This window comes from Falco punctatus (genome assembly GCF_963210335.1).
Source record: "Falco punctatus genome assembly, chromosome: 4".
NCBI lineage: Eukaryota > Metazoa > Chordata > Aves > Falconiformes > Falconidae > Falco > Falco punctatus.
The window spans coordinates 24,238,546-24,257,916 of NC_137583.1; the positions used below are offsets into that span (position 1 = coordinate 24,238,546).

At 40.8% G+C, this 19,371-nt stretch overlaps 2 protein-coding genes and 1 long non-coding RNA gene across 3 annotated transcripts; 1 reads left to right on the forward strand and 2 right to left on the reverse strand.

Annotated features, from left to right (window-relative positions):
• Positions 1-141: 141 nt before the first annotated feature.
• Positions 142-12,723, forward strand: LOC308063958. Its single transcript, XR_013928139.1, has 3 exons — positions 142-278; positions 1,707-6,823; positions 9,011-12,723. It is a non-coding gene; the product is annotated as an uncharacterized lncRNA (long non-coding RNA).
• GHRL (ghrelin and obestatin prepropeptide) lies at positions 4,750-6,333 on the reverse strand. The gene is made up of 4 exons (XM_080387671.1): positions 6,225-6,333; positions 5,885-5,945; positions 5,651-5,759; positions 4,750-5,142 (listed from the first exon to the last, which is right to left on the reverse strand). Exons 1-4 carry the CDS (start codon positions 6,266-6,268, stop codon positions 5,126-5,128), a joined length of 231 nt encoding a protein of 76 aa, XP_080243797.1. The 5' UTR covers positions 6,269-6,333; the 3' UTR covers positions 4,750-5,125.
• On the reverse strand, positions 12,608-19,370 carry SEC13 (SEC13 homolog, nuclear pore and COPII coat complex component). The gene is made up of 9 exons (XM_080387657.1): positions 19,231-19,370; positions 18,810-18,854; positions 17,918-18,033; positions 17,304-17,455; positions 16,398-16,531; positions 15,479-15,612; positions 14,856-14,976; positions 13,905-14,051; positions 12,608-13,468 (listed from the first exon to the last, which is right to left on the reverse strand). Exons 1-9 carry the CDS (start codon positions 19,231-19,233, stop codon positions 13,358-13,360), a joined length of 963 nt encoding a protein of 320 aa, XP_080243783.1. The 5' UTR covers positions 19,234-19,370; the 3' UTR covers positions 12,608-13,357.
• Position 19,371: the final 1 nt, after the last annotated feature.

The window sequence follows — 19,371 nt, forward strand, 5'->3', positions numbered from 1 at the left end:
GGGCGCAGGGCTCCCCGTACAGGCATTGCCGGCCGCCCGGCGCTGGGGCTGTGCAGCCGGAGAGGCCCTTGGGGCGCGCCCCGGGGCTGCGCGGTGAGTCCGCGGCGCAGGAGGCCCCGGGGGTGTCGTGGGGTGGCCCCCCATCCCCGCGCCTCTGGGGATCGGGGTAGCTGAGCTGAAGGGCTTCTTCCAGAAGCCAATTTAGGATTTCAGGGTGAGAGAGCGAGTTGCTGTAAGGGGCAGGTGCTCTCGGTGGCTGGAAGAGGCGGAGTGTAAAGGTGAGTGCAGGAATGCTGCTGCTAAAACAGCATTAGTAAAAGCACCTGATCTTTCTTTTTCCCCCAGGCTTGGGCTGGAATGGGATGACAAAAGTTTGCCCTATAGCAATATGCAGTTTATTGGCAGTGTTTTAATTATAGAAAGAAAATGAAAGTTGTTTGCAACCTGTTTCACAAAGAAATTCTGAATGCGTGGCTGTCATGATTTAAGCGCTTCTTACAGAATACTGGCAAGTGTTCAGTTTTAAAAGAACTTGCAAAGTAGGGGAATGAGTTCATGTTCTTCTTTATTCCCTTATGATGAACCAAGTTGTTTCTGTAAGAGCAGAAAAGGGAATCCAACCCTGCTTGTGTTCTCCCTGGGAATTGCCAAAAGCAAAGGAAGAGCCATGGTAAGATTTGGCTTGCCTGGCATCCTCATGCTAATACTTTAAATTTCTGTCTGTGACTTAAACTTTTTGCTGAACCCTATCAATTAATGGTTACCCGCGTCTAAAGGCACAGTTTTAGTCACAGTCTTTAAGTATATATGTATACAATAATGTAGTATCATTGTTTGCTGTCATTCAGCCCCACAAAACTTATTATCAGTGATACTTTGTAGTCTTGAGTTCTGTTACTGAAGATGAGCCTGTAGGTGCACATGTAAATGAAAATTTCAGGTTTCAGTCATTTCCTTTTTCTCCAGTTAGTAACTCTTGGAGGGCAATCTAACACAATTTGTGTACTTTAAAGACTTCTAGAGTTGTTCCTGTCACTCATATTTTTAGTTACGAAGTAATATTTCTTTGTGGAAATCTTTCAGATCTTGACTTCCTGTTCTTGTAACAAACTGCAAGAAGGAACACATTGGATTGCGAAAGTACTTTGCTTTAATTATAAAGCTGATGTAAAAATCCTTTGTTGCAGCAAAGCTACTTCATTTTTTTTTGCTTCGCTTACTGTAGTTGGTTGATTTCTATAGAGCCTCAGGCTTTCTAAAAGGCAGGTTTTTATCTTGACAAGTGAGGCAATGAAACTATAACATATATTGAGTTTGTGTTGGGCAAAACCAGTTGTATTCTCTTTAACTGTTTGCCCCCTTTTTTTTTTTCAATCTGTATGATTCAATAATATTGTCTGAACTCATTTAGTATCCCGTGATGTCTGATGGTCATTTAATATGTCCATCCAGGTAGACAAATATTGATGTGTTTTATTGTAAGCATAAGTGTGATGAGAGCAAAACTGTAGGGATTCAGACTACTCAATTTCCAGTTATCCTACTGGCTAGCTGCAGAGTTTTACAGCACCTTTCCCTTTCCTGGGAGAGGGGGAAAGTTCTCATCCTTTAGGTGGTTATTCTCCCCTAACTCACATAATATTAGTTTAGTTGTTCATAACTGCTTAAACATGTTACTAACATAGACTTTTTAGTTTATGAGGTAGCTTGAAAATAAACCTGAATGCATTGAGGTACATATCATGCAAAGAATGGAAAATAAATGCAACTTCAGAGAACAACAGACTGGAGATCACAGGAAGAAGAAAACAAAAGCATCAGCAGTCACTGTAACGTGCCTTAAGGCACTCCAAGGTGCGTTTGAGAAGGCAGTAGGGCAAATGGTCAGAAAGGAGGTATCTCCACCAGTGAAGTTCAGGCTGACAGCCCACAGCGTGGAAGAGAGTTTTGTGGTTGCAACTTGGGAAGCATCCACGTCATTCCAAAACTTGAAGGCAGCCAGCAATTGCAACTGTGTTTGGACAGACAGGAAATAGAGGAAGGTGAAAGAACCTGCAGCTGTCCAGTTGTTGTCCAGAATGACTCTGGGGGACACCCTGTGACTTGCCAAAGCACAGTTGCTGAGAAGCCTCTCCAAGCCTGTGTTTGTGGATGAAACCAAAAAAAAAAAAAAGGGCGGGGGTGGTAAGTATGTCTTTGTTGAATGCATGTGTTGAAATATATGTGGGTTCTTAATGGTTAAAATCCTTTTGACAAAATTTAAATTAAGAGGATGAAATGGTTTTAGTCTGTTTCGTACTTTAGGAGTTTCCTGGTTTTGTAAAGTCTAGTCTAGTAATGTACTCTTACAGGGAAGAGGAGGGAAAAAAAAAGGCGTTAGATCATTCTTTAGATTGGGGAACTATTACAATTGAAATGACTGGATATTTTCCACTTCCCTAATCTATAAAGAATTAAACACTTAAAGTTGTTATAAAATACTAGTTGTTAATTTTGAGGGACTCTTGATTGTTATTTCTTTAATGTGATGTCACTTTTTTTTTCATAGTAACTGGGTTGATTATAGCTTATTTAGTCACCCTATTCTACTTTCACAACTGAATAATAATTTCAAAACAGTGGAGGAAGACAACTTTTACTTTTGTTCAGGGTTTTGTAACACAAAAGAAATACTACATCCTCTTCAACACAGGGAGATTGATTACAGCTGAAGGTAAGTCCCATGATGGCTGCATTTGCCTTTTCCTAATGCGATTTAAAAAAAAAATATATATACACATTTCATTCATAAATCTCAAATTATTAGTAAGAACAAACCACAGAGAAATAAGCATATTCAGCTGCAGCATAATAAAAATCTTAATTGTGGGCACATAAGTAATACTTGAATGGTGGCCCATCCCAAAACAACTTCTGGTTAGGGAAGTCTGTGTGAATGACTTGGGACTAACACAGAAGTGCACTCTTCCCTTTCCTCCTCCACTGCTGCCTTCCCATTCAAACAAAATTTAAGGATGGAATCAAATATTTGGCTAACTTTGTGGATGGCTCCAGGTCAAGTAAGAGTCCTTTGTCACACTGTTACTGAGCGCATAAAGGAATATTAGTTTTGAGGTTATTCTGCTTTTCAACCCTTGAGAATTAATTCCTTTTCGTTGCTGAAATCTGAGGAGAAAGATGAGTTTAGTGAAATTGTTGGGTTTATTTGAAACATTGTATCCAAATTAATAGAAAGTTGATCTGGGTTGGCCGAGGAAAAAAACCATGCTTTTACTTTGGCTTTTGATCGGAGGGTGAGTTTGTTGTTGTTAACTAATTCCTTGCATCTTGGCTAGGTCACATTCTTGGCATTTGTTGCATGCAGTATTTGGGTTAGGACAACCAGTTACAGTAAGTAGCCAGATAATTACCCAGCTTCTGTTAGATAGTTTTTACCTCAGTGTCATTGCTCAGAAATAAGAGAATGAGAATGTCGGGTTTGAAATTATCTGTACTGTGTCAGAGGGTAGAGATCCAGCTTATTTTTTCAAATAGACTGCATAGTTATTTTGGAAAAATCCTAGAGCAGATACTGTAGGAGTAACGTAGGTTATTTTATACTACCCTCTTGAGGCTGATGTCATATTTGCAAAGGAGAAAATACTGCACGTATTTATAGGTTCAAAGTTCCTTCTTTCTAGACCACCAGGAAATGCTGGGGATTTTTGTGTTGTTTTTTTTTAAAAAAACAACCTTAGAATGTTCTGCCGAGTAAGCTGGATAAGCAACACAGCATAATAGCTGTGCCTTTGTTTTTATTCTATAGACTAGCTTAGCCATATATTTTCTTTTCAGTGAGTAGACTATCTGACACAATCTTGTCAGAATGTTAGAAACAGTGCTTCTTATTTTAATAAAGGATTTATGCAGTATCTCTGGCTGGTGGTTTCCTTCCTGGACTGTTGGGCAGCTTATTGGCTGACTGTTTCTACGGAATATGCTTGGAAAACATTAAATATAAAAAGAACACAAGCAGTAGCTCTGCTGTGGAAGTAATAATTGGAGTCAAGACTAATAAATACGACTTCAGTGCTCTTTCTGATTCTTCCCCTTCATTAACACTTCTGCAGGTTTCACAAAGTATGTGTCCACACCCTTACCCTGGGCTAGTCTCTCAAGCGTTGTTTACCCCTTTTTAATACTTTTCCCCTTCACTTCTAACTCTCCTTTGCCTTCTGGTGGATTATAGCATAAGATGGTGCTAGCGGCATGAAGGGGATCGCTTCATTTAGGAGATTAATTCTGGGGCAGAAAAAGAGAATGTCTAATAATTGCAGCTGTGTTTACGTTTATTGCATTAGTCTGTTGAGAAGACTTTGTAGAATGTCATCAGGAGGAAATTCTAGAAGACATTCATGGATTACCAGATGTCTGTATGGGCTGAGGTACAGAAAAGAACATGTACTATATTGGAGCATACTGGTTTATGCATTTGAAGGCATGAAAAATTACCTTGTACCTCTGATGTATGCACCAATACGAATATGGTTCTGAATCCAAGCAAGTTAACTGGGAAACGTTTTTATAAGCTGGAAGCAATATTAGATGGTTTCCTTTATAAGGTCTGTATTAACAAATCCTTTGGCAATTAGACTAATTTGGCAACTGAAAGCTGAGTCCTTGTCCATCTAGTTTCCATAGTTTATTACGTGAACTATTTAGTTTGAGCTACTCTTGAACAAATAAACAAAAAACAACCCCACAAGTAACTGCAGTTTCAGCATAAGCTTTATTCTCTATTGCAGATGTATATAGAAGTGTAAGAAGAGGTTTCCACCAGTTTTAGAAAGCATTCATATAGCATTCAAACATAGTTTAGAATAATCACTATATTTACTAAGGAAAAGAGATAAAATAAGAAAATAAGCCTACAGGTCAGCCTGTGGTTAACCCTGCCCTTTATTATTTTTGGCTCTGGATCTTGTATTCTTCCTTAAAAGATAATCTGTTCCAATGTCTGTCAGGTCAAGCTGCTCACGTTTACATCCTCCTTTCTTCTTTAGAGTTGTGAAATCAGTAATAATTTCATACTAAAGTAAAACTTAAAAGAAATCAGGCCATCTAGTTCTTTGTCCTTCATCTTGCCTCAGTTTTTCATCTTTTCTATAAAGGCAAAAGATAAAGATTATTTTGATATGCTATTTGACAGTCTTAATATTTTTCTGAAAACCCTGTTTTGATCATCTGTCTAAAAGTTCTACAAGTGCTCAGCTGAAGGCAGAAGATAAGGTGGCTTTCATAGTTAGATTCTAGAAGGGCACATATGTATAAGACTGTCTTGCTTGTATAATGGCCATGGAAGTAGTCCTTCAGAAGGAATTCAGAGGAAAATGGAGAGGGGAGCTTGGGGGAAGCCCTAGGAACCTGAAAAGCAGGGTGAAAGCAGAAGCATGATTTGTAGTTGGAATGAGTCATGCAGATATCAAGACTGACATAAACATTAAAACGGAAGATTCATAATGATCAGATTAACATGGGTAAGTGCAAATAAAGTATGACAGGCTGTAAAGGTACAAACCAGACTGCTTATGGCATTGGTGTTTTTGTTTGGTGGTGCTAGTGATTTGGTTTTTGTTTTTTAAAAAGCTCTGCTTTTATGACTTGGCAGTACCTTTAGCATTCTCTTCAAGCTTGTCCCCTAGCATCTTCTCCAGGGCTTGTCCATATTTTTGATAATCTTCTTCTGTTGTCTTGACACCAATTTCAAAGGGAACATTAAACTATAAAAACATTAAAAGACAGAGTTTAACAGACAAGTTCTGGACAAGGACACTGCAAGTTAATTTTATTCATGGGAATGATGATAAGCAGGAGGTATAAAAAGGTATTCCATCTATTCACTTACTAGTGTTGAGACATGTAATGAGAATCTCAAAAACAGAGTGTATGGCAAGCTGCACAACACACTGGAGGAAAGAAAACTTAACAAGAAACTCACATTATTATATGTTAGTTCTGGAATGTAATGAATCCTAAATAGGAGATTGTGATCTGACCTACTGCAGCTGATTTTACATTATTTCGTATAATCAGTGCTGCCAGTTTTCATGTGCCCTTTCCTACTTGCATTTCAAGTTAAAAATTATTGTAGTTTTAGTTTGTACTGCCTCCTGTGACAGAAATTGTGGTATGCAACCCTACCACTTAAACTTGCATGTTTAAGAGCAGTAAGAAAAAATACAGACCTTAATTTCAATATTGTTACTGTCATCTTCTGCCCCTGCTTCATCGGTACCCCAAAAGGCTTCTGTACCTTGATGATGTAGTTGTGCTGGGTTTTTTCTCAGGTCATATTGTTGCTAGAAAGCAAGCAAAATAATATCTATATATTCTTTCCATAGTCAAACTAGTCAGTTTCTTGGGAAGTTAGAACTCTTAATTAACACAGATGCATCAAATTAGCTGAAGGCACCATACACTTATGTATGTATGTATGATATGTAGGTCTATAATAATTTTATTACCACTGCTGCATTAACTTTAATAGGAATTTGGTTTAAGGGGTCATTAAAGAACAAGCACCTTACAGTTAATTTCCAAAGAAGATGCCAACAAAGTATTTAAAACAATGTTTTCTCTTCAATTGTTCTTTTTTTTCAGATTATTAATTCTTAGTGAATGAGATTACATGCATCTTTTCATAGCATGAATACAATGCTAATGGTTTGTTACAGAAGTTCTCTGGAATACTTCCTTCCTCTTCCAGAAAATAAATCTTCTAAAAGCTTTTCTGAATGCTGTAAAGAATATTGGTTTTAAGGACTTATGGAGGAAGACAATCTTGGTATTTTTATGATTTTTTTTTTTTACCTGTATTTTTTTTTATATTCAGGGCTTAAAAAACTAGAGCCAGTCAGAGTAGTTTCTGTCCAGAGAGCGATGTAAAGGATAATTCCCAGGAGAGTACCTCTGAGAAACAAGATTATCTTCCTGAGGCAGGGTGTCAAATCTAAAAACATAAGTTGAAAAATTAAACATATTTTATAATCTATTTAATTGAATCCACATCCAGTGAAAATCTGCAGTGACCGTGCCTAAAAAGGCGTTTCAGTGGTGAGCACAATTCCCAATTGGTTCAAAACGTCACAGCCAATGAGGGCGTTGACTCCAATTGGTAATTGCATAACAGTTACATAAATTGATGCAGTATGCCCGTCTACCACTACACGTACTCTTTGCTAGCTACGTTGTACTGTTGCGGTTCTTCCAACTCCTCCTACTCCACTCAATACTGCTTGTAGGGGCCAGTGGCTAGGCCATCGGTCACTTGTGACGATGGTGATGTCAGCTCCTGTGTCCAGTAAGGCTTGCATTTGCTGTTGTTTGTACACGAAGGTGAACATCATGTTAGTGATGGGTCGATGATTCATTGGCATGGTTAACAAGGCAAGTTCTCCAGTGGAGCCAAATCCTGCTGCTCCGCGATTTTAGGTGGTCTCTGTTGTCATCTGATTGGTCAACTGCGGAATGGGGACTAGTTGAGCAATTCAGCTTCCTTTTGGAATATAGATTGGAGGAAAGTTCATTTGTGCAATGATAAAAATTTCTCCAGTATAGTCACAGTCAATAACTCCAGGTAGTATAAAAAGCCCTTTTATGCTGCTAGATGATCGCCCTAACAATAAGGCTCCATATGGTTGTCCATTAATAATTACAGGTCCCATCACACTTGTAGCGATCTTCTGAGGGCGGTCGTCTGTTAGGGTGGTATCTCCCGCTGTTGCCAGATCCAGTCCGAGGCTCCCTCTGGTGGCTGGTCGAAGCTGGGCAGCGGCGGTGGCGGCTGGCCGGTAGATGGCGCCATCTGATGCTGGTTGGTCGGTGCTCTGATGGTAACTGGAGCCGCGATTCGGGTCGGCGCGCTGCGACTCCTCGCGCTCGTGTTCCCGTTTCCCGAGTTTCTGCAGGCTTCGGTGCTATGATTGTTCATGTGACAATTTTGGCACCACACCTGAGGCTCTCTGCATTGTCGCCGCATGTGTCCTGATCGCCCGCAGCGGAAACATTTATAGTCTCGACGACTAGTAGATTTCGCTCTTGGAGCTTCAGGAGGCTTCAGGGGGGCTAGGGCTGCAAAGGCTTGATTCTGCGCCTGCAGTAAGTTTTTCCCTAGCTCTTTGATGGATTCTACCAACGTTGCTTGTTGTCCTACTGGCACCCTACTCATTCATTCTAACATTGATTCTATGGTTGCATCTAGGGGTAGAGTAACAAGAATTCCTTTAGTAAAACTATTACAGTTTTCTAACACACACTGTCTTAAGAAAGGGCCTTTCGTAAAGTCTGCAACATCTGCAAGACTGATAGCATCTGTCAATCTATCGACAAAAGAGGCAAATGACTCCTCTCCCTTCTCTAATTGACAGGTATGAGGGAGTGAGTGGAGTAGTTTTAACTTTTTGTAGAGCCTCGCGAGCCAAACGCATGGATTCTAACAGGACATCAGGACCTGCCTGCATCTGCATTTCAACAGAGGCGAACAGCCCTGTCCCCATTAATTGCTCTACAGTTACTCCTAGCAGCCGATCGTTTTGGTTTCGGGGAATATGTGCAGAAACTTCACAGAGTCTTTGCCAATGAGTTTGCCACAATAATTGTTGTGACTGTTTTAATATTAACCGCATTAATTTTTTTATGTCCTCAGGACATAAGATTCCGCTTCCCCAGATATAATTTAACATTTGTCTTGCAGGTTCACTGTGCACTCCAGACTCATTTACGGTACTACGTAACTGGTTTAAAATTTTCCAATCTAGTGTCTCATGTACTCCGAGCATTCCTCCTGTATTATCTACTTGATACACAACCGGAAAAGCTTGAGGCTGGGGGGAGCTGAGCTGTTTTACAGTTTCAAAGTCTCTTTGCATAATTGCTTCTCGCATTACACTATTCCAGTCAATTCATGTGACGTGTGGCTGTATAACCCTTTTGTTTTTAAAAATCGGTGTGTCTCGCTCTGCATTATATTCAGCCTCACCAGCTTAATCTTCCTCACAAGAGGCCACCTCCGTTTCAACCGGCGGCGCAGACAGTTTTGCCGTCGGCGGATCAGGGGGTGGACAAGAGGGCCGCTGTGTCACTGGGACGGGAATCCCACTAGCTGGAGGTGAGGAAATAATTGCCCCCTATGGTGAGGCAACCGGCATTAGCATCAGGCTGTTCAAGCCGGTCAGAGGCTGAAAAACACCTTGCTGCTGCAGCCTCTGACCTCTATATTTTTTCATACAATTAATTACATCTCGCCATGGTTTCATCAACTTTTTAGCTGTTTTATCATCATCAATTACTAAGTCCCACAAGCAATCACCAAATGTACGCTGCTCCTCTACTTCAAACATAGCTTCTGGGTCTTTAAAAAAAACCTTTTGCTTTCCCCATGGCAATTAATCCGGCCAGATCTTTTAGAGGGCCTACTCCCCGCTTTTCTAAAAAGCGCTTTAAGAATTCGAAAGCTGCCTCTCTATCCATTGCGCTAGCGACTGTGACCTTCTTTCTTATCCGGTCCAATGCAGCCTTGTCTTGGGTAGCTTTTCCTTGGATGGCGAGCCCCCTCCTCTCTCGGGCTCAAGCATGGATCAGAAGCCTGCGACAGCATACGTCTATCTTCTGCTCCCTGGTCGCTGCTACCAGTGCTTCTCCGAGCTCACTGTCCGGTGGAGAACAAGGATGGGGGTCCCTGTTTGGGCGCCACTTGCGACAGGCGGGGGAAACAAGCAGTCGACTCAATATGAGTGATAAAGCAAGCTTCAACTTTATTGTGGCACAATCGGACTTTTATATTGCTACAACTAATTATACATATTTGGCACTTATTCATTGGCTAAATTCTAAAGGTTACATTACCATACTCCTCCTATTTGCAGTTTTGCTTGCATAACTTCGGGGTTCTTCCTTGTTCTTCACCAACTACTTCCTCAAAATTGTTTACTTCATACTGTCAAGGTCAGCGAGACCTTTACTTTCTTCCTTATCAGCGTAACTCAGAATTTTCCACTGCGGCCTGCTTGGCCTGCTCATGTCAAGGCTCACTGATGTAAAGACCAAACATTTTAGACTCACATAACCTTTCCATGGAGCCATGACCACCTTCCTGCAACCATTCTCCAACAAAAATCTTTCTCCTGATTTGAATTTCTAAAGATAGATGTATAAAGGAAACATGATTTTTATATGCCAAAGGTAAAAATATCCTGTCAAAGAGATTATAGCTTACAGTGTCATCTTCTATAACGAAGATATAGTAACTGAAGCAGACAGCTTAGTGGAGAGGAATTGCACAGGAAAACCATCAAAAGCTGAAACTTCTCTGAAACTTTACCTGGTTATTTTTGTGGCTTCACTAAACAGTTGCTTTCCAAAGCACTTTATATATATATATATTTCTATCTCTATATAGTGGAGTATTTGTTCTGTGCTACAGTATTCCTGGAAATGCAATCTGATATGTATTTAAATTCCTTGGAAACTTGGCCTGCTTGCAAGATAACAAAATCAACAAAAAAAGTGAAAAGAATGCATAGATCTGTTGCTGTGCTTCTTTTACATATAATGAAATTGTGTAGGGAACAAAGTGAGAATTTCCTTTTTTTCCTGTGGCATTAACATTGTTCCTTTTATACATGTTACAGCTATTAATTAATCTTTTTTTTCCCCAAAAAAAAGGAAAAGCCCCAAACCCTTTTTATTATCTGAGGTGATGTAAGAGAAATGGAGAAGTTGAGCTGTATTCCTAACTGGCAGCAACAGCCATGTTTCTCATTTTTGCCTTTAAGTGCATTCTCTCTTTGGTCTTCTCTCCAAGGTTCTGTTTTATCAGATTTTGTTGTTATTTGCTGGAAGACTGACACTGAAAATGATACCTGAGAAACTTTGCTTCCGTTACTTTAAAAATGGAACATTAGCAAATTTTAAAAATCACTTCAGTTAAGATTAGTAGCAATAGCTGAGGGGCTAGAAAAATCTCATTAAGATAAATAGGGAATTATTTTTTTTTTTAACCTGAGAAAGAGTAGGAGGAAAGAAAGAATATATGATGAAGGATGACAAATTTGTAACTTCTGTTGCTTGTATTCTAATTTGACTTAAATGACATGGCTAACTTGTAGGATCCATTTTGCACTGGAGCCCCACAAACTTCCAGCAGTAGGGTGGAGAAGGGTGTGGGGAATGTGCAAATGTGCAAAGATGAGGAGAAATTTAGTTAAATCAAAATTGCTGTTGGAGAAACTTACGTTGAGTATATTCTTTTTCTCTCTCTCTTTCCCCAAGTACAGGAAGGAGGGGATTACAGATCCAAAAACATTAAGCTTATTCTCAAAAACTTTCACCTAATGATTATATTTGCAATGAATACATTGTGTTACCTTTAAATAATTTGTAAACAGTTGTAATTGTTTGGGATACTTTGATCATTACTTGAAACCATTTTAATACATTTCATCTTAAGTATGAAGGAATAACAGGCTGAACAGAGCCTTGCTGCTAAGTAGATTTGAATTCTTAAGTATTTAAACTTGTAAAATATACGGATAAATTTTAACACTGTGAATTGTGGAACCTAATACCCCCAAAGGCAAAAAAACTTTCTTGCGTACTAAGGAGCTAGTGCCCTTTTTCCTTAGAATGAAGCGTGGTAAAAGCTAACCAAGAATGAGGTTTCATTTTTGAGCCTTTTTATTGGAGCTACTATGTGTGATTTCAAGCTTGTATGGTTTCCACAGCAGTTAAATGCAACCCAAAACACTCCTAGGTGACCAGGTACTCTGTATCAAAGAACAAGTGGGCATGGTAGTGGGAATGAAAGGCTGCTTGTTCAGTTTAGCCATTATGATTGATTATGATCTTAGTAGAAATGGAAAACAGCTTGAAAGAAAATAGTGCTTTGCTGTGTAATTTGAAATGTTTGAATATAATGCTAATTTCTAGATGAGTTGATTAATTCTTTGGGGGGGGGGGGAGGTAGTAAGGCTAAAGTGCATTTAAACAATAACAGGAATGTTGCATGCTTCTGTTAGTATCTAAAAAAAATAATTCATTTATGTGTTTCTGTGAGAGCAGCTAGATATTATTTGGTTAGTATAGATAAATAAAACCTTGTTTTATGATAGTTATCTAAAAAAGAGGGTATATTAACTTGACTATGCCCAAACAAAGAGCATGCCTAGGATTCACTACCTTGGAGAAGGAGGAAGGCTGTGAATTGTTCATTTGTGTTGCTTCAGTGCAATTGAAGAATAAAGGGAAAAATATGACCTTTGAGTTAAGTACTTTCCCTCTTGTAGGAGGGGAAGAGTGCTTCAGCTTTTAGCTAAAGGCATACTGAAATGTAGTTTGTTCAAGCCTGATATACTTGCCTGAAATGCAATGGCACATCAGTTTAACTGAAGGCAAAACTTTGTTCTTTTTTACACCATATACAGTCTTAGTCTCTAGTGGACTAATACTTTCCCAGCTAGTGTAAAGCTAATACCATGGATGGGAGGGCAACATGACTGTGGCTTGACTGAGGGTAGACTGTAGACAGCCTCAACACAGCCCCTGTGAAAAGATTACATACAGCACACCAGGCTTTAACCAATAGGACTTTATTCTGTTGGTATCTCAACAAAAAATAAACCTGAGGTACAGTACAGAAGTGTGGCTAGAAAAAAAAATCTTCAAATTATGGTTGGATTTATTTACGTTGGTTAAATAACCCAAGTTTGAAATTACTGCAAAGCAAAAGACATATGCATTCCACTACTCCTTTTCACTTTCAGGAAAGCACAGAGACTTTCACCCATCCAAGCATGTTATTTTCAGGAAGACCTAAGCACTAATTCCCCACTACCAGGAGGGCTAGCCAACATACTATCACCTAATGCTGAAAACTCCACCAGCCCTTTCCCCTCACTTGAAACAAAGTTTTGGCCTTTGAAGGGACAGAGCATTTGTCCTCTTGCACAAAGGACTTTACAGCCTTGCCCCTCTGAGTGTTCCACTTGTTCCTACTTAAGTGCTTGAAGTCTGACTACAGCATATCCAATTAAATTTGATCCCTAAACCAGAAAAGCAGGGTACAATTTCTACAGCATCAAGGAGTAGTATAAGGCACAGTACTTTGCTATGCTCTTTACCTTAAATTTAAGGGAATGTCAATTAAGGCTGATTATCAACATATTGTAGCCTCCCAGTAATAGTTCTAGAGTGCTCATAAAATTGGGTAATTGTTTCCCACGTTCATGTCCAGTTTAGATAAAATCAGTTCTCATCTGGTTCAAGAAACATTGCAAATCTGGTATAGTGATCACTTGTTGCAGCTGGCACATTCACTCATGCATCACTGCTCATTCTGCTGCCCCTCTGTGATGGCAGACACCCCTCCTTGGCCCTTGTTGACATCGCTGATACATGCCCACAATCCATCTACTGATTCCTTCCATAGCGTGACCTCAAAAACAGACCAGGAAGAAGTTTCAGCTTTAATACATTCCGTTTCCCATTTCCTCACAACTATCACATCACTGGTTTGGTGACAGTCTACAGCTACAGAAAGTGTTTAAGTGTTGTTCTAAGTATCAAGTTATTTGTTGCTGTATACTGAATAATCATCCAGTAGTAAAGGGAGAGCATGTGAATTCTGCTGTTAGTACTCCAAAAAATAAAAGTTAAGCCTGCGTTTCTAAACTCCAGTAAGGATCAAGAATGCAATGCAAGTAGGTTTGCCAAAGGTTAGGGTCCTTCTGATCAGTCAAAAGCAAAAGCCTCAGCATTGCAGCAAAGGAGAATCTGCAACAGTCTTAACCAAAAGTGACAATAGCCTGTCTCATCTCAGTCATTCTGAAAATATGGCATGCAGGAATAAAAGCCAAGGCAGCAATACTCACTTTATTGTCTCCTCCAGACACTGCAAGAATATTTGCAGTAATGGACCAACTCACATGCCAGACAACATCATTGAACTTGTGCAGCAGCTTTGGTGACCATGAATTTCCAGAGGCATCATCACATGTCCAGATGAACACTCTGCCATCCTAACAAAAGCAAGCAGAGTTGGTTGGACCACTAGTTACAACACAGAAAAAACAACCTTGATTGGACTTGGAGTTACACTTCCAAATCCTTCCAAATCACAGCTCTGATATGAACCCTAGATGTGTTTGCATGGATTTTTGCTCAATACAGCAAAAGGCCTGCTTTCTTACTACAGCTAAAAGCAAGTCAGGAGTACAATGCTCCGATAAGAAAAACTATTTTTACAAAAGATGACTTGCAAATACCAGAGAAGAGCTCCCAAAATACATATATATGTATATGTATACATATATATCCAGCCACATGACAGCAAGTTGGCAGCTTACTGAGTAGTCTTCTTGATATATAAAATAAAAAGCATTTACAGGACAACACTACAGACAATATGAAGATTGAGGACATCAGAGCTGATTAAGAATTCCAGTTATTAGAAAACAGTATTTTTAGCTGGAAGTTCAGTGAATCTGAGCCAGAGCCATTAAAATATGATGTTGATTTGAAGGTCTTCCTCATAGCGAGGCCACTCTGCTCATGATTTTCAAAATAAAAGATAAGTCTTTGGTACAAAGCTCCCCCACACCCACCCCCAGTCTCTGTCCAGAAATGCTTCTATTGGGCTTCTGAGTTTGGGAGGAACAGGAATCAAAAGCTGTTATGCACACACCCAGATACAGCAAAGGACTGACAAGATCACCTGTTACCGCAGTTCTGTCCTTACTATTCCTTTCCTAGACAAAAGGGGAAGTAAACGGAAGCGAGGGTGTTGAGAGCCTGCCTCCTTGTCACTCCAACAGAAACCTCACCTGCGAGCAGCTAGCAATGGTACTTGTTGGCAAGCCTATTGATGGAGCCCAGGCTACATCTCGAACCCAGTCACTATGAGCTTCCAGCTTCTGCTCTTCTTTCCACTGACCATCTTCTTCCCTGAAAACACATTTATACAGTCAGAAGGGTGGCAGCAGCCAGCAGTCATATTTCTCACCTCCTGTTCTGGATTTTTTTTTCAGACTCCTTGTTTATCCAGGTAATACAAAGCACAAGTGTTCCCCACTCTTCTCCAAAAAGCAAAGTGGCTTAAACTGACAAAATCCCTTCCAAGGGACAGAAAGCAGCATAGGGAGAGAATCTAACCTTCAGTTACTGTACAGAAATCTGCTATTGTCGAAGTGACAGTGGTAATCAAATACAATTAGAAAGCCCTTTCCCAAGATAAGATGAAGCAGGGCTGACAGAAATTGCTATAGCCATGTGAGAGACTGTGTATCACCAAGTTGTTTCCATTTTTAAAGAACTTCTCTATAACGGTAGTTCAAAGATTAAAGCATAGAAATGCTGAAAATATTACTTGAGATACTGACAGGGACGTTCAAAGATATAAAGCATATCAGGTTGTACAAATTTTTAAGTCTAGCAGTAGTGCACTTACTTCCAGATCTTGACAAGGTTGTCGCAGCCACCAGATGCAAATCTTTTTATATAGTTTGGTTTTTGACCAGATGGTTGTTCTATAAGGCTTCCTGGTACAACAGCAGGAGCCCAGCTAACTGCATTACATCCAATCTATTTAATGAAAAAATACCATTATTAAAAGTTGCTTACTTTAAATAAGTAAATAAAAGCTGCTAAGGGGCAAATGACACTTTGCATACTCTCTGTTGGGGGCAGGGGGAATAAGTCCAACCTAGGAAAATCTTGCACAATGCTGGGTGGGTATCAGATGAATAAGAAACCCATATACAGTCTAGTCTCAATAGGGCACTTATTTGGAAAGCCTTAGGTAGCTAAGTAACTGGTTTATGTGCAAATATAATCTCGGATATGTAAACAGTGGAGACAGATACAAACCAAAAAGACATAAAACATGCACAGCTGCTGTTTTAAGAATGCAGGAGTAGAATGAACCTTTGGTCTGGCGCCCTATTTCCTTTTATCAAGAGCTACTGCTGTTAGCTTATGAAGTTCTGCTTAAGCAGAAATCCCCGCTATTTTGGAAAAAACACAAGTCCTGCTGTTTTTCCAGCTACAGCTTATTCAGTTAGTTTGTACAGGTGTCGTTAGTACCAAAGCAATTTCCTACCATGTAACTTCCAGCACTGTGTTTAACAGTGCTTAATAAAGAGGTATTCTCAGTGCTGTTTAGTAACCTTCAAATATGTTGTTTTCTACTTCATTTTAGTGACTACAAAGTATACCTTCCCACTCTGAACTAATTTAAAACAAGTTATTCTTGATTCTGGAAACTGTTTCACATAATTTTGTTGTATTTTAGTATTTATCTAGTCTAAAAGTTCTTTGAAGCATCATAGCTCCAAGAACTCTGTGCTGCTCCAAAGGAACAGACTTACCGTATGTGCATTGCTGATCTTTTTGACTTCCCACTGCCCATCACCTGTGTAGCTCAATAATGAAATGGCCCCATCAGAGCTCCCGCAGGCCAGGATCAATCCATAGTCATGGGGTGCCCAGCAGACAGAATTCACTGTCAGGAGGGAGGACAGGCTCGATTACAACACAGCAGCTACCTAAAATTGACTAACCAATTCACTGGCTAATATGAGTGGAATAGTCACTAAAAGCCAGCAGCTCTGAAAGCTCAGAATAAGAATCTTTGCATTCCTGAGTTTCAGCAAAGCCAGTCAATTAACACTGTTTACTGACTGACAGAAAACTGCCTTTATTTTTCACACCCTTTTAGAATGAGAACACCAAAAGATCACTCTTAATGACAGATCAAAATCTTTTACTATTCCCTGCAACAGCAAAGAGTATTGCTGACTCTAGAACAAAAGCTGAATGGCAGGCATAGTATTTAAAGTCTAGATTAGTAACACAACAAAGCTGGAGACTTCTCAGATCTGCATGTAGGAGGCCCAATCATCTGAACAAAACAGTTTCCATTGTAAACCAAAACACAGCATGCAAAAATCCACCTTTTTCCTTTCTTCCTGTAGTGGATCCATAGAGCATTTTCCCCAGGAATTCAGTACCCTACCATCTTGTTTATTTGAAAGCTGATTTACCTGTAAAACAACTTGTACGCAAACATTGTATGAACCAGGACAGAAGGTTATCCAGCAGTATGACCTTACGTAAATGCTCTATTCATGCTGAATAGATTTATTGTCTCTCCACTGATTCGTCCCCATCTGTTTGATAGAGGCTTTCTTCCTTAACACTGACAGATTTATTCCAATCCTACCTGAATCCTCTTATATCCCCAGTCTCAGTTCCCAGCTCCAGACCCCACATACCTGAGGAATCATGCCCTGTGTACTCATAGGTCTTCTCCCAGGTACCATTTTCTTCCTTCCAGACAATAACCTTCCTGTCATAGGAACAGGAAGCCAAGATATTTCCATACATTGGATGAGCCCAGGCAACCTGCCACACGGGACCTTCGTGCCTGCAAGAAACAACATTATTTGGAAAAGCTGGGAGAAACCTATTCCCGTTGTGGCTGCTTCACAGCCATGATTTTTGTAAATTGGTGTTCTGCAAGTGATTAATGCAATGATATGAAGAATGAGTAATGCAAAGATGAAAAACACCATACTGGACTGTCTGACAAACCCACTGCCATTGAAAACAGTTCCAGACATTTATCCTTATATTTGAAATTAAGACTGTGAGTTTACTTCTCAAAAATTATAGGTGTCAGTTATTTAATGGATGAAGAAGTCCCAGTGTTATTCTTCACTGGCTCTCTGTCCCCGCCCTTGCAGCTCTGAAGAGTTCTTTAGCAACAACCAGCCAGAGTAATTACTACATTGGAGGAATTTACTATGCACCTGGTGGTACCAAAGGGCAAAATGACAACATATTAAAAAATTTCCACAGATAAAAATCTTCCATTTCAACACTTTACCCTCTCAGGTCTGCAATGAGGATTTGCCCTCCATTCCGAACATCAAAGATTTTCACAGATCTGTCTGAAGAACAGGTTGCCAACCGAGTGCCATAGTAATCCATCTGAGCATCATGCTGCAAGGTGATGGAGAAGCTATGGTCAGCGTGCTTTGTGAGCAAATCTTACTACCTTTTAAGAATAGCTAAATTAAATTCACATTAAAACACCTTAAAAAGGATAGTTCTTAAACAATCCAGACAAGCCACATAAGTAACTTATTTGCCCAACTGCTGTTTTCACTAGCTGTACAAATGTTACACAGAAGGAATCTTGGGAATTAGAGCTGTAATCCACAACATTTTCAGGCGAGCACAGGAAATTAGCACCACTGACTAAAAGCCTTAACCAGTTTTTGTTTCTTAATACATAAAGTGGGTATAAGAATACGACACTTTAAACTTCATTACCTAACTGGGCTCTGTGCTTCTACAAATTGCTCTGAAATTTTTCCTCCTACCCATACTTACACATCTGCTCCTAGAAAAACAGTTTTGTTTGATGAAGTTATGTACCATTTATTATACGGGTATATATTGTTTCACAGAAACGAGCAGAAAAAAGCCTAAGCATGAACATAAAAGTTTTACACAATTTCCCCTTCCCCGGTAGCCAAAAGTCTTCCTGTCACACCATGTAAAACAGCACTATGGGAACCTCAGGCAGCATGCCCTGCCTGACATCCCATGCGCATCATTTGGTACGGGTATGTCCGCCCCTCATGAGACAGCGCCGTGAAGTAGCTCTGTTTTGTTAAATTGAAGTCTAAAATTTAAATGGTTAAAACCGGAGGGAGCACAGCAAACAGAGCCGAGTAGGTTTTCTGTTAAAAAGTAGCTGCCCACACACTTACTATCATGTCCTCGTGAGAGGTGTCCACCGTGTTAATTACCGAGACCTGCGGGGGAAGGAGGAGAGTCAGTAACGCGCGCCCCGCGCACCCACGCGTGGCCGGAGGCGGACAGCCCACCCCTGGCCAGCCCCGGGACAGGCACGGCTTCCCGGGGCCCGCAGGCCGCCCCTGCACGGCTCCATCGGGGCACCGGAGGCGGCCGAGAGCCGGGCGCGTTGCACTTTGTGCCGAACCCAGTCGCGCTCGAGCCCCGCACCAAGGACACCGCCGGTTCCCCGCCGCGCTACCCCCACCGCCTCCCACCCCTGCCCCGACGGGCACCGCGGGCACAAGGAGCCGCCACCGCCCTCCCCCCTGCTACCCGCGGCCGGCCCACGGAGCCTAGGCCAGCTCCCCTCTTCGTCCCCCGGCCCGGGCCTACCATGGCGACAATGGACCCCGCAGAGCTCCCCGGCAGCGAGCGGCCCGGCCTGGCCTGCGGCCGCGTTCCTCAGACGTGGCACGGCGGTCCGGCACCTACACGGCCCCGCCGCGCCCCGCCCGCCTGCGCGCCAAGGTTCCG

What these genes read in the sequence shown, in the direction of transcription:
- GHRL (XM_080387671.1), bottom strand. Translation starts at nt 6,268, where the DNA reads ATGAAGCAGGGGCAGAAGATGACAGTAACAATATTGAAATTAAG. An exon ending in GTAACAATATTGAAATTAAG is followed by an intron (nt 5,946 to 6,224) that starts GTCTGTATTTTT and finishes TCTTTCCTCCAG; the next exon opens with TGTGTTGTGCAGCTTGCCAT. An exon ending in CATTACATGTCTCAACACTA is followed by an intron (nt 5,760 to 5,884) that starts GTAAGTGAATAG and finishes ATGTTTTTATAG; the next exon opens with TTTAATGTTCCCTTTGAAAT.
- SEC13 (XM_080387657.1), bottom strand. An exon ending in AACCTTGTCAAGATCTGGAA is followed by an intron (nt 14,977 to 15,478) that starts GTAAGTGCACTA and finishes ATGTGTTTTCAG; the next exon opens with GGAAGAAGATGGTCAGTGGA. An exon ending in TGTCTGGAGGAGACAATAAA is followed by an intron (nt 13,469 to 13,904) that starts GTGAGTATTGCT and finishes TCTGTTTTTGAG; the next exon opens with GTCACGCTATGGAAGGAATC.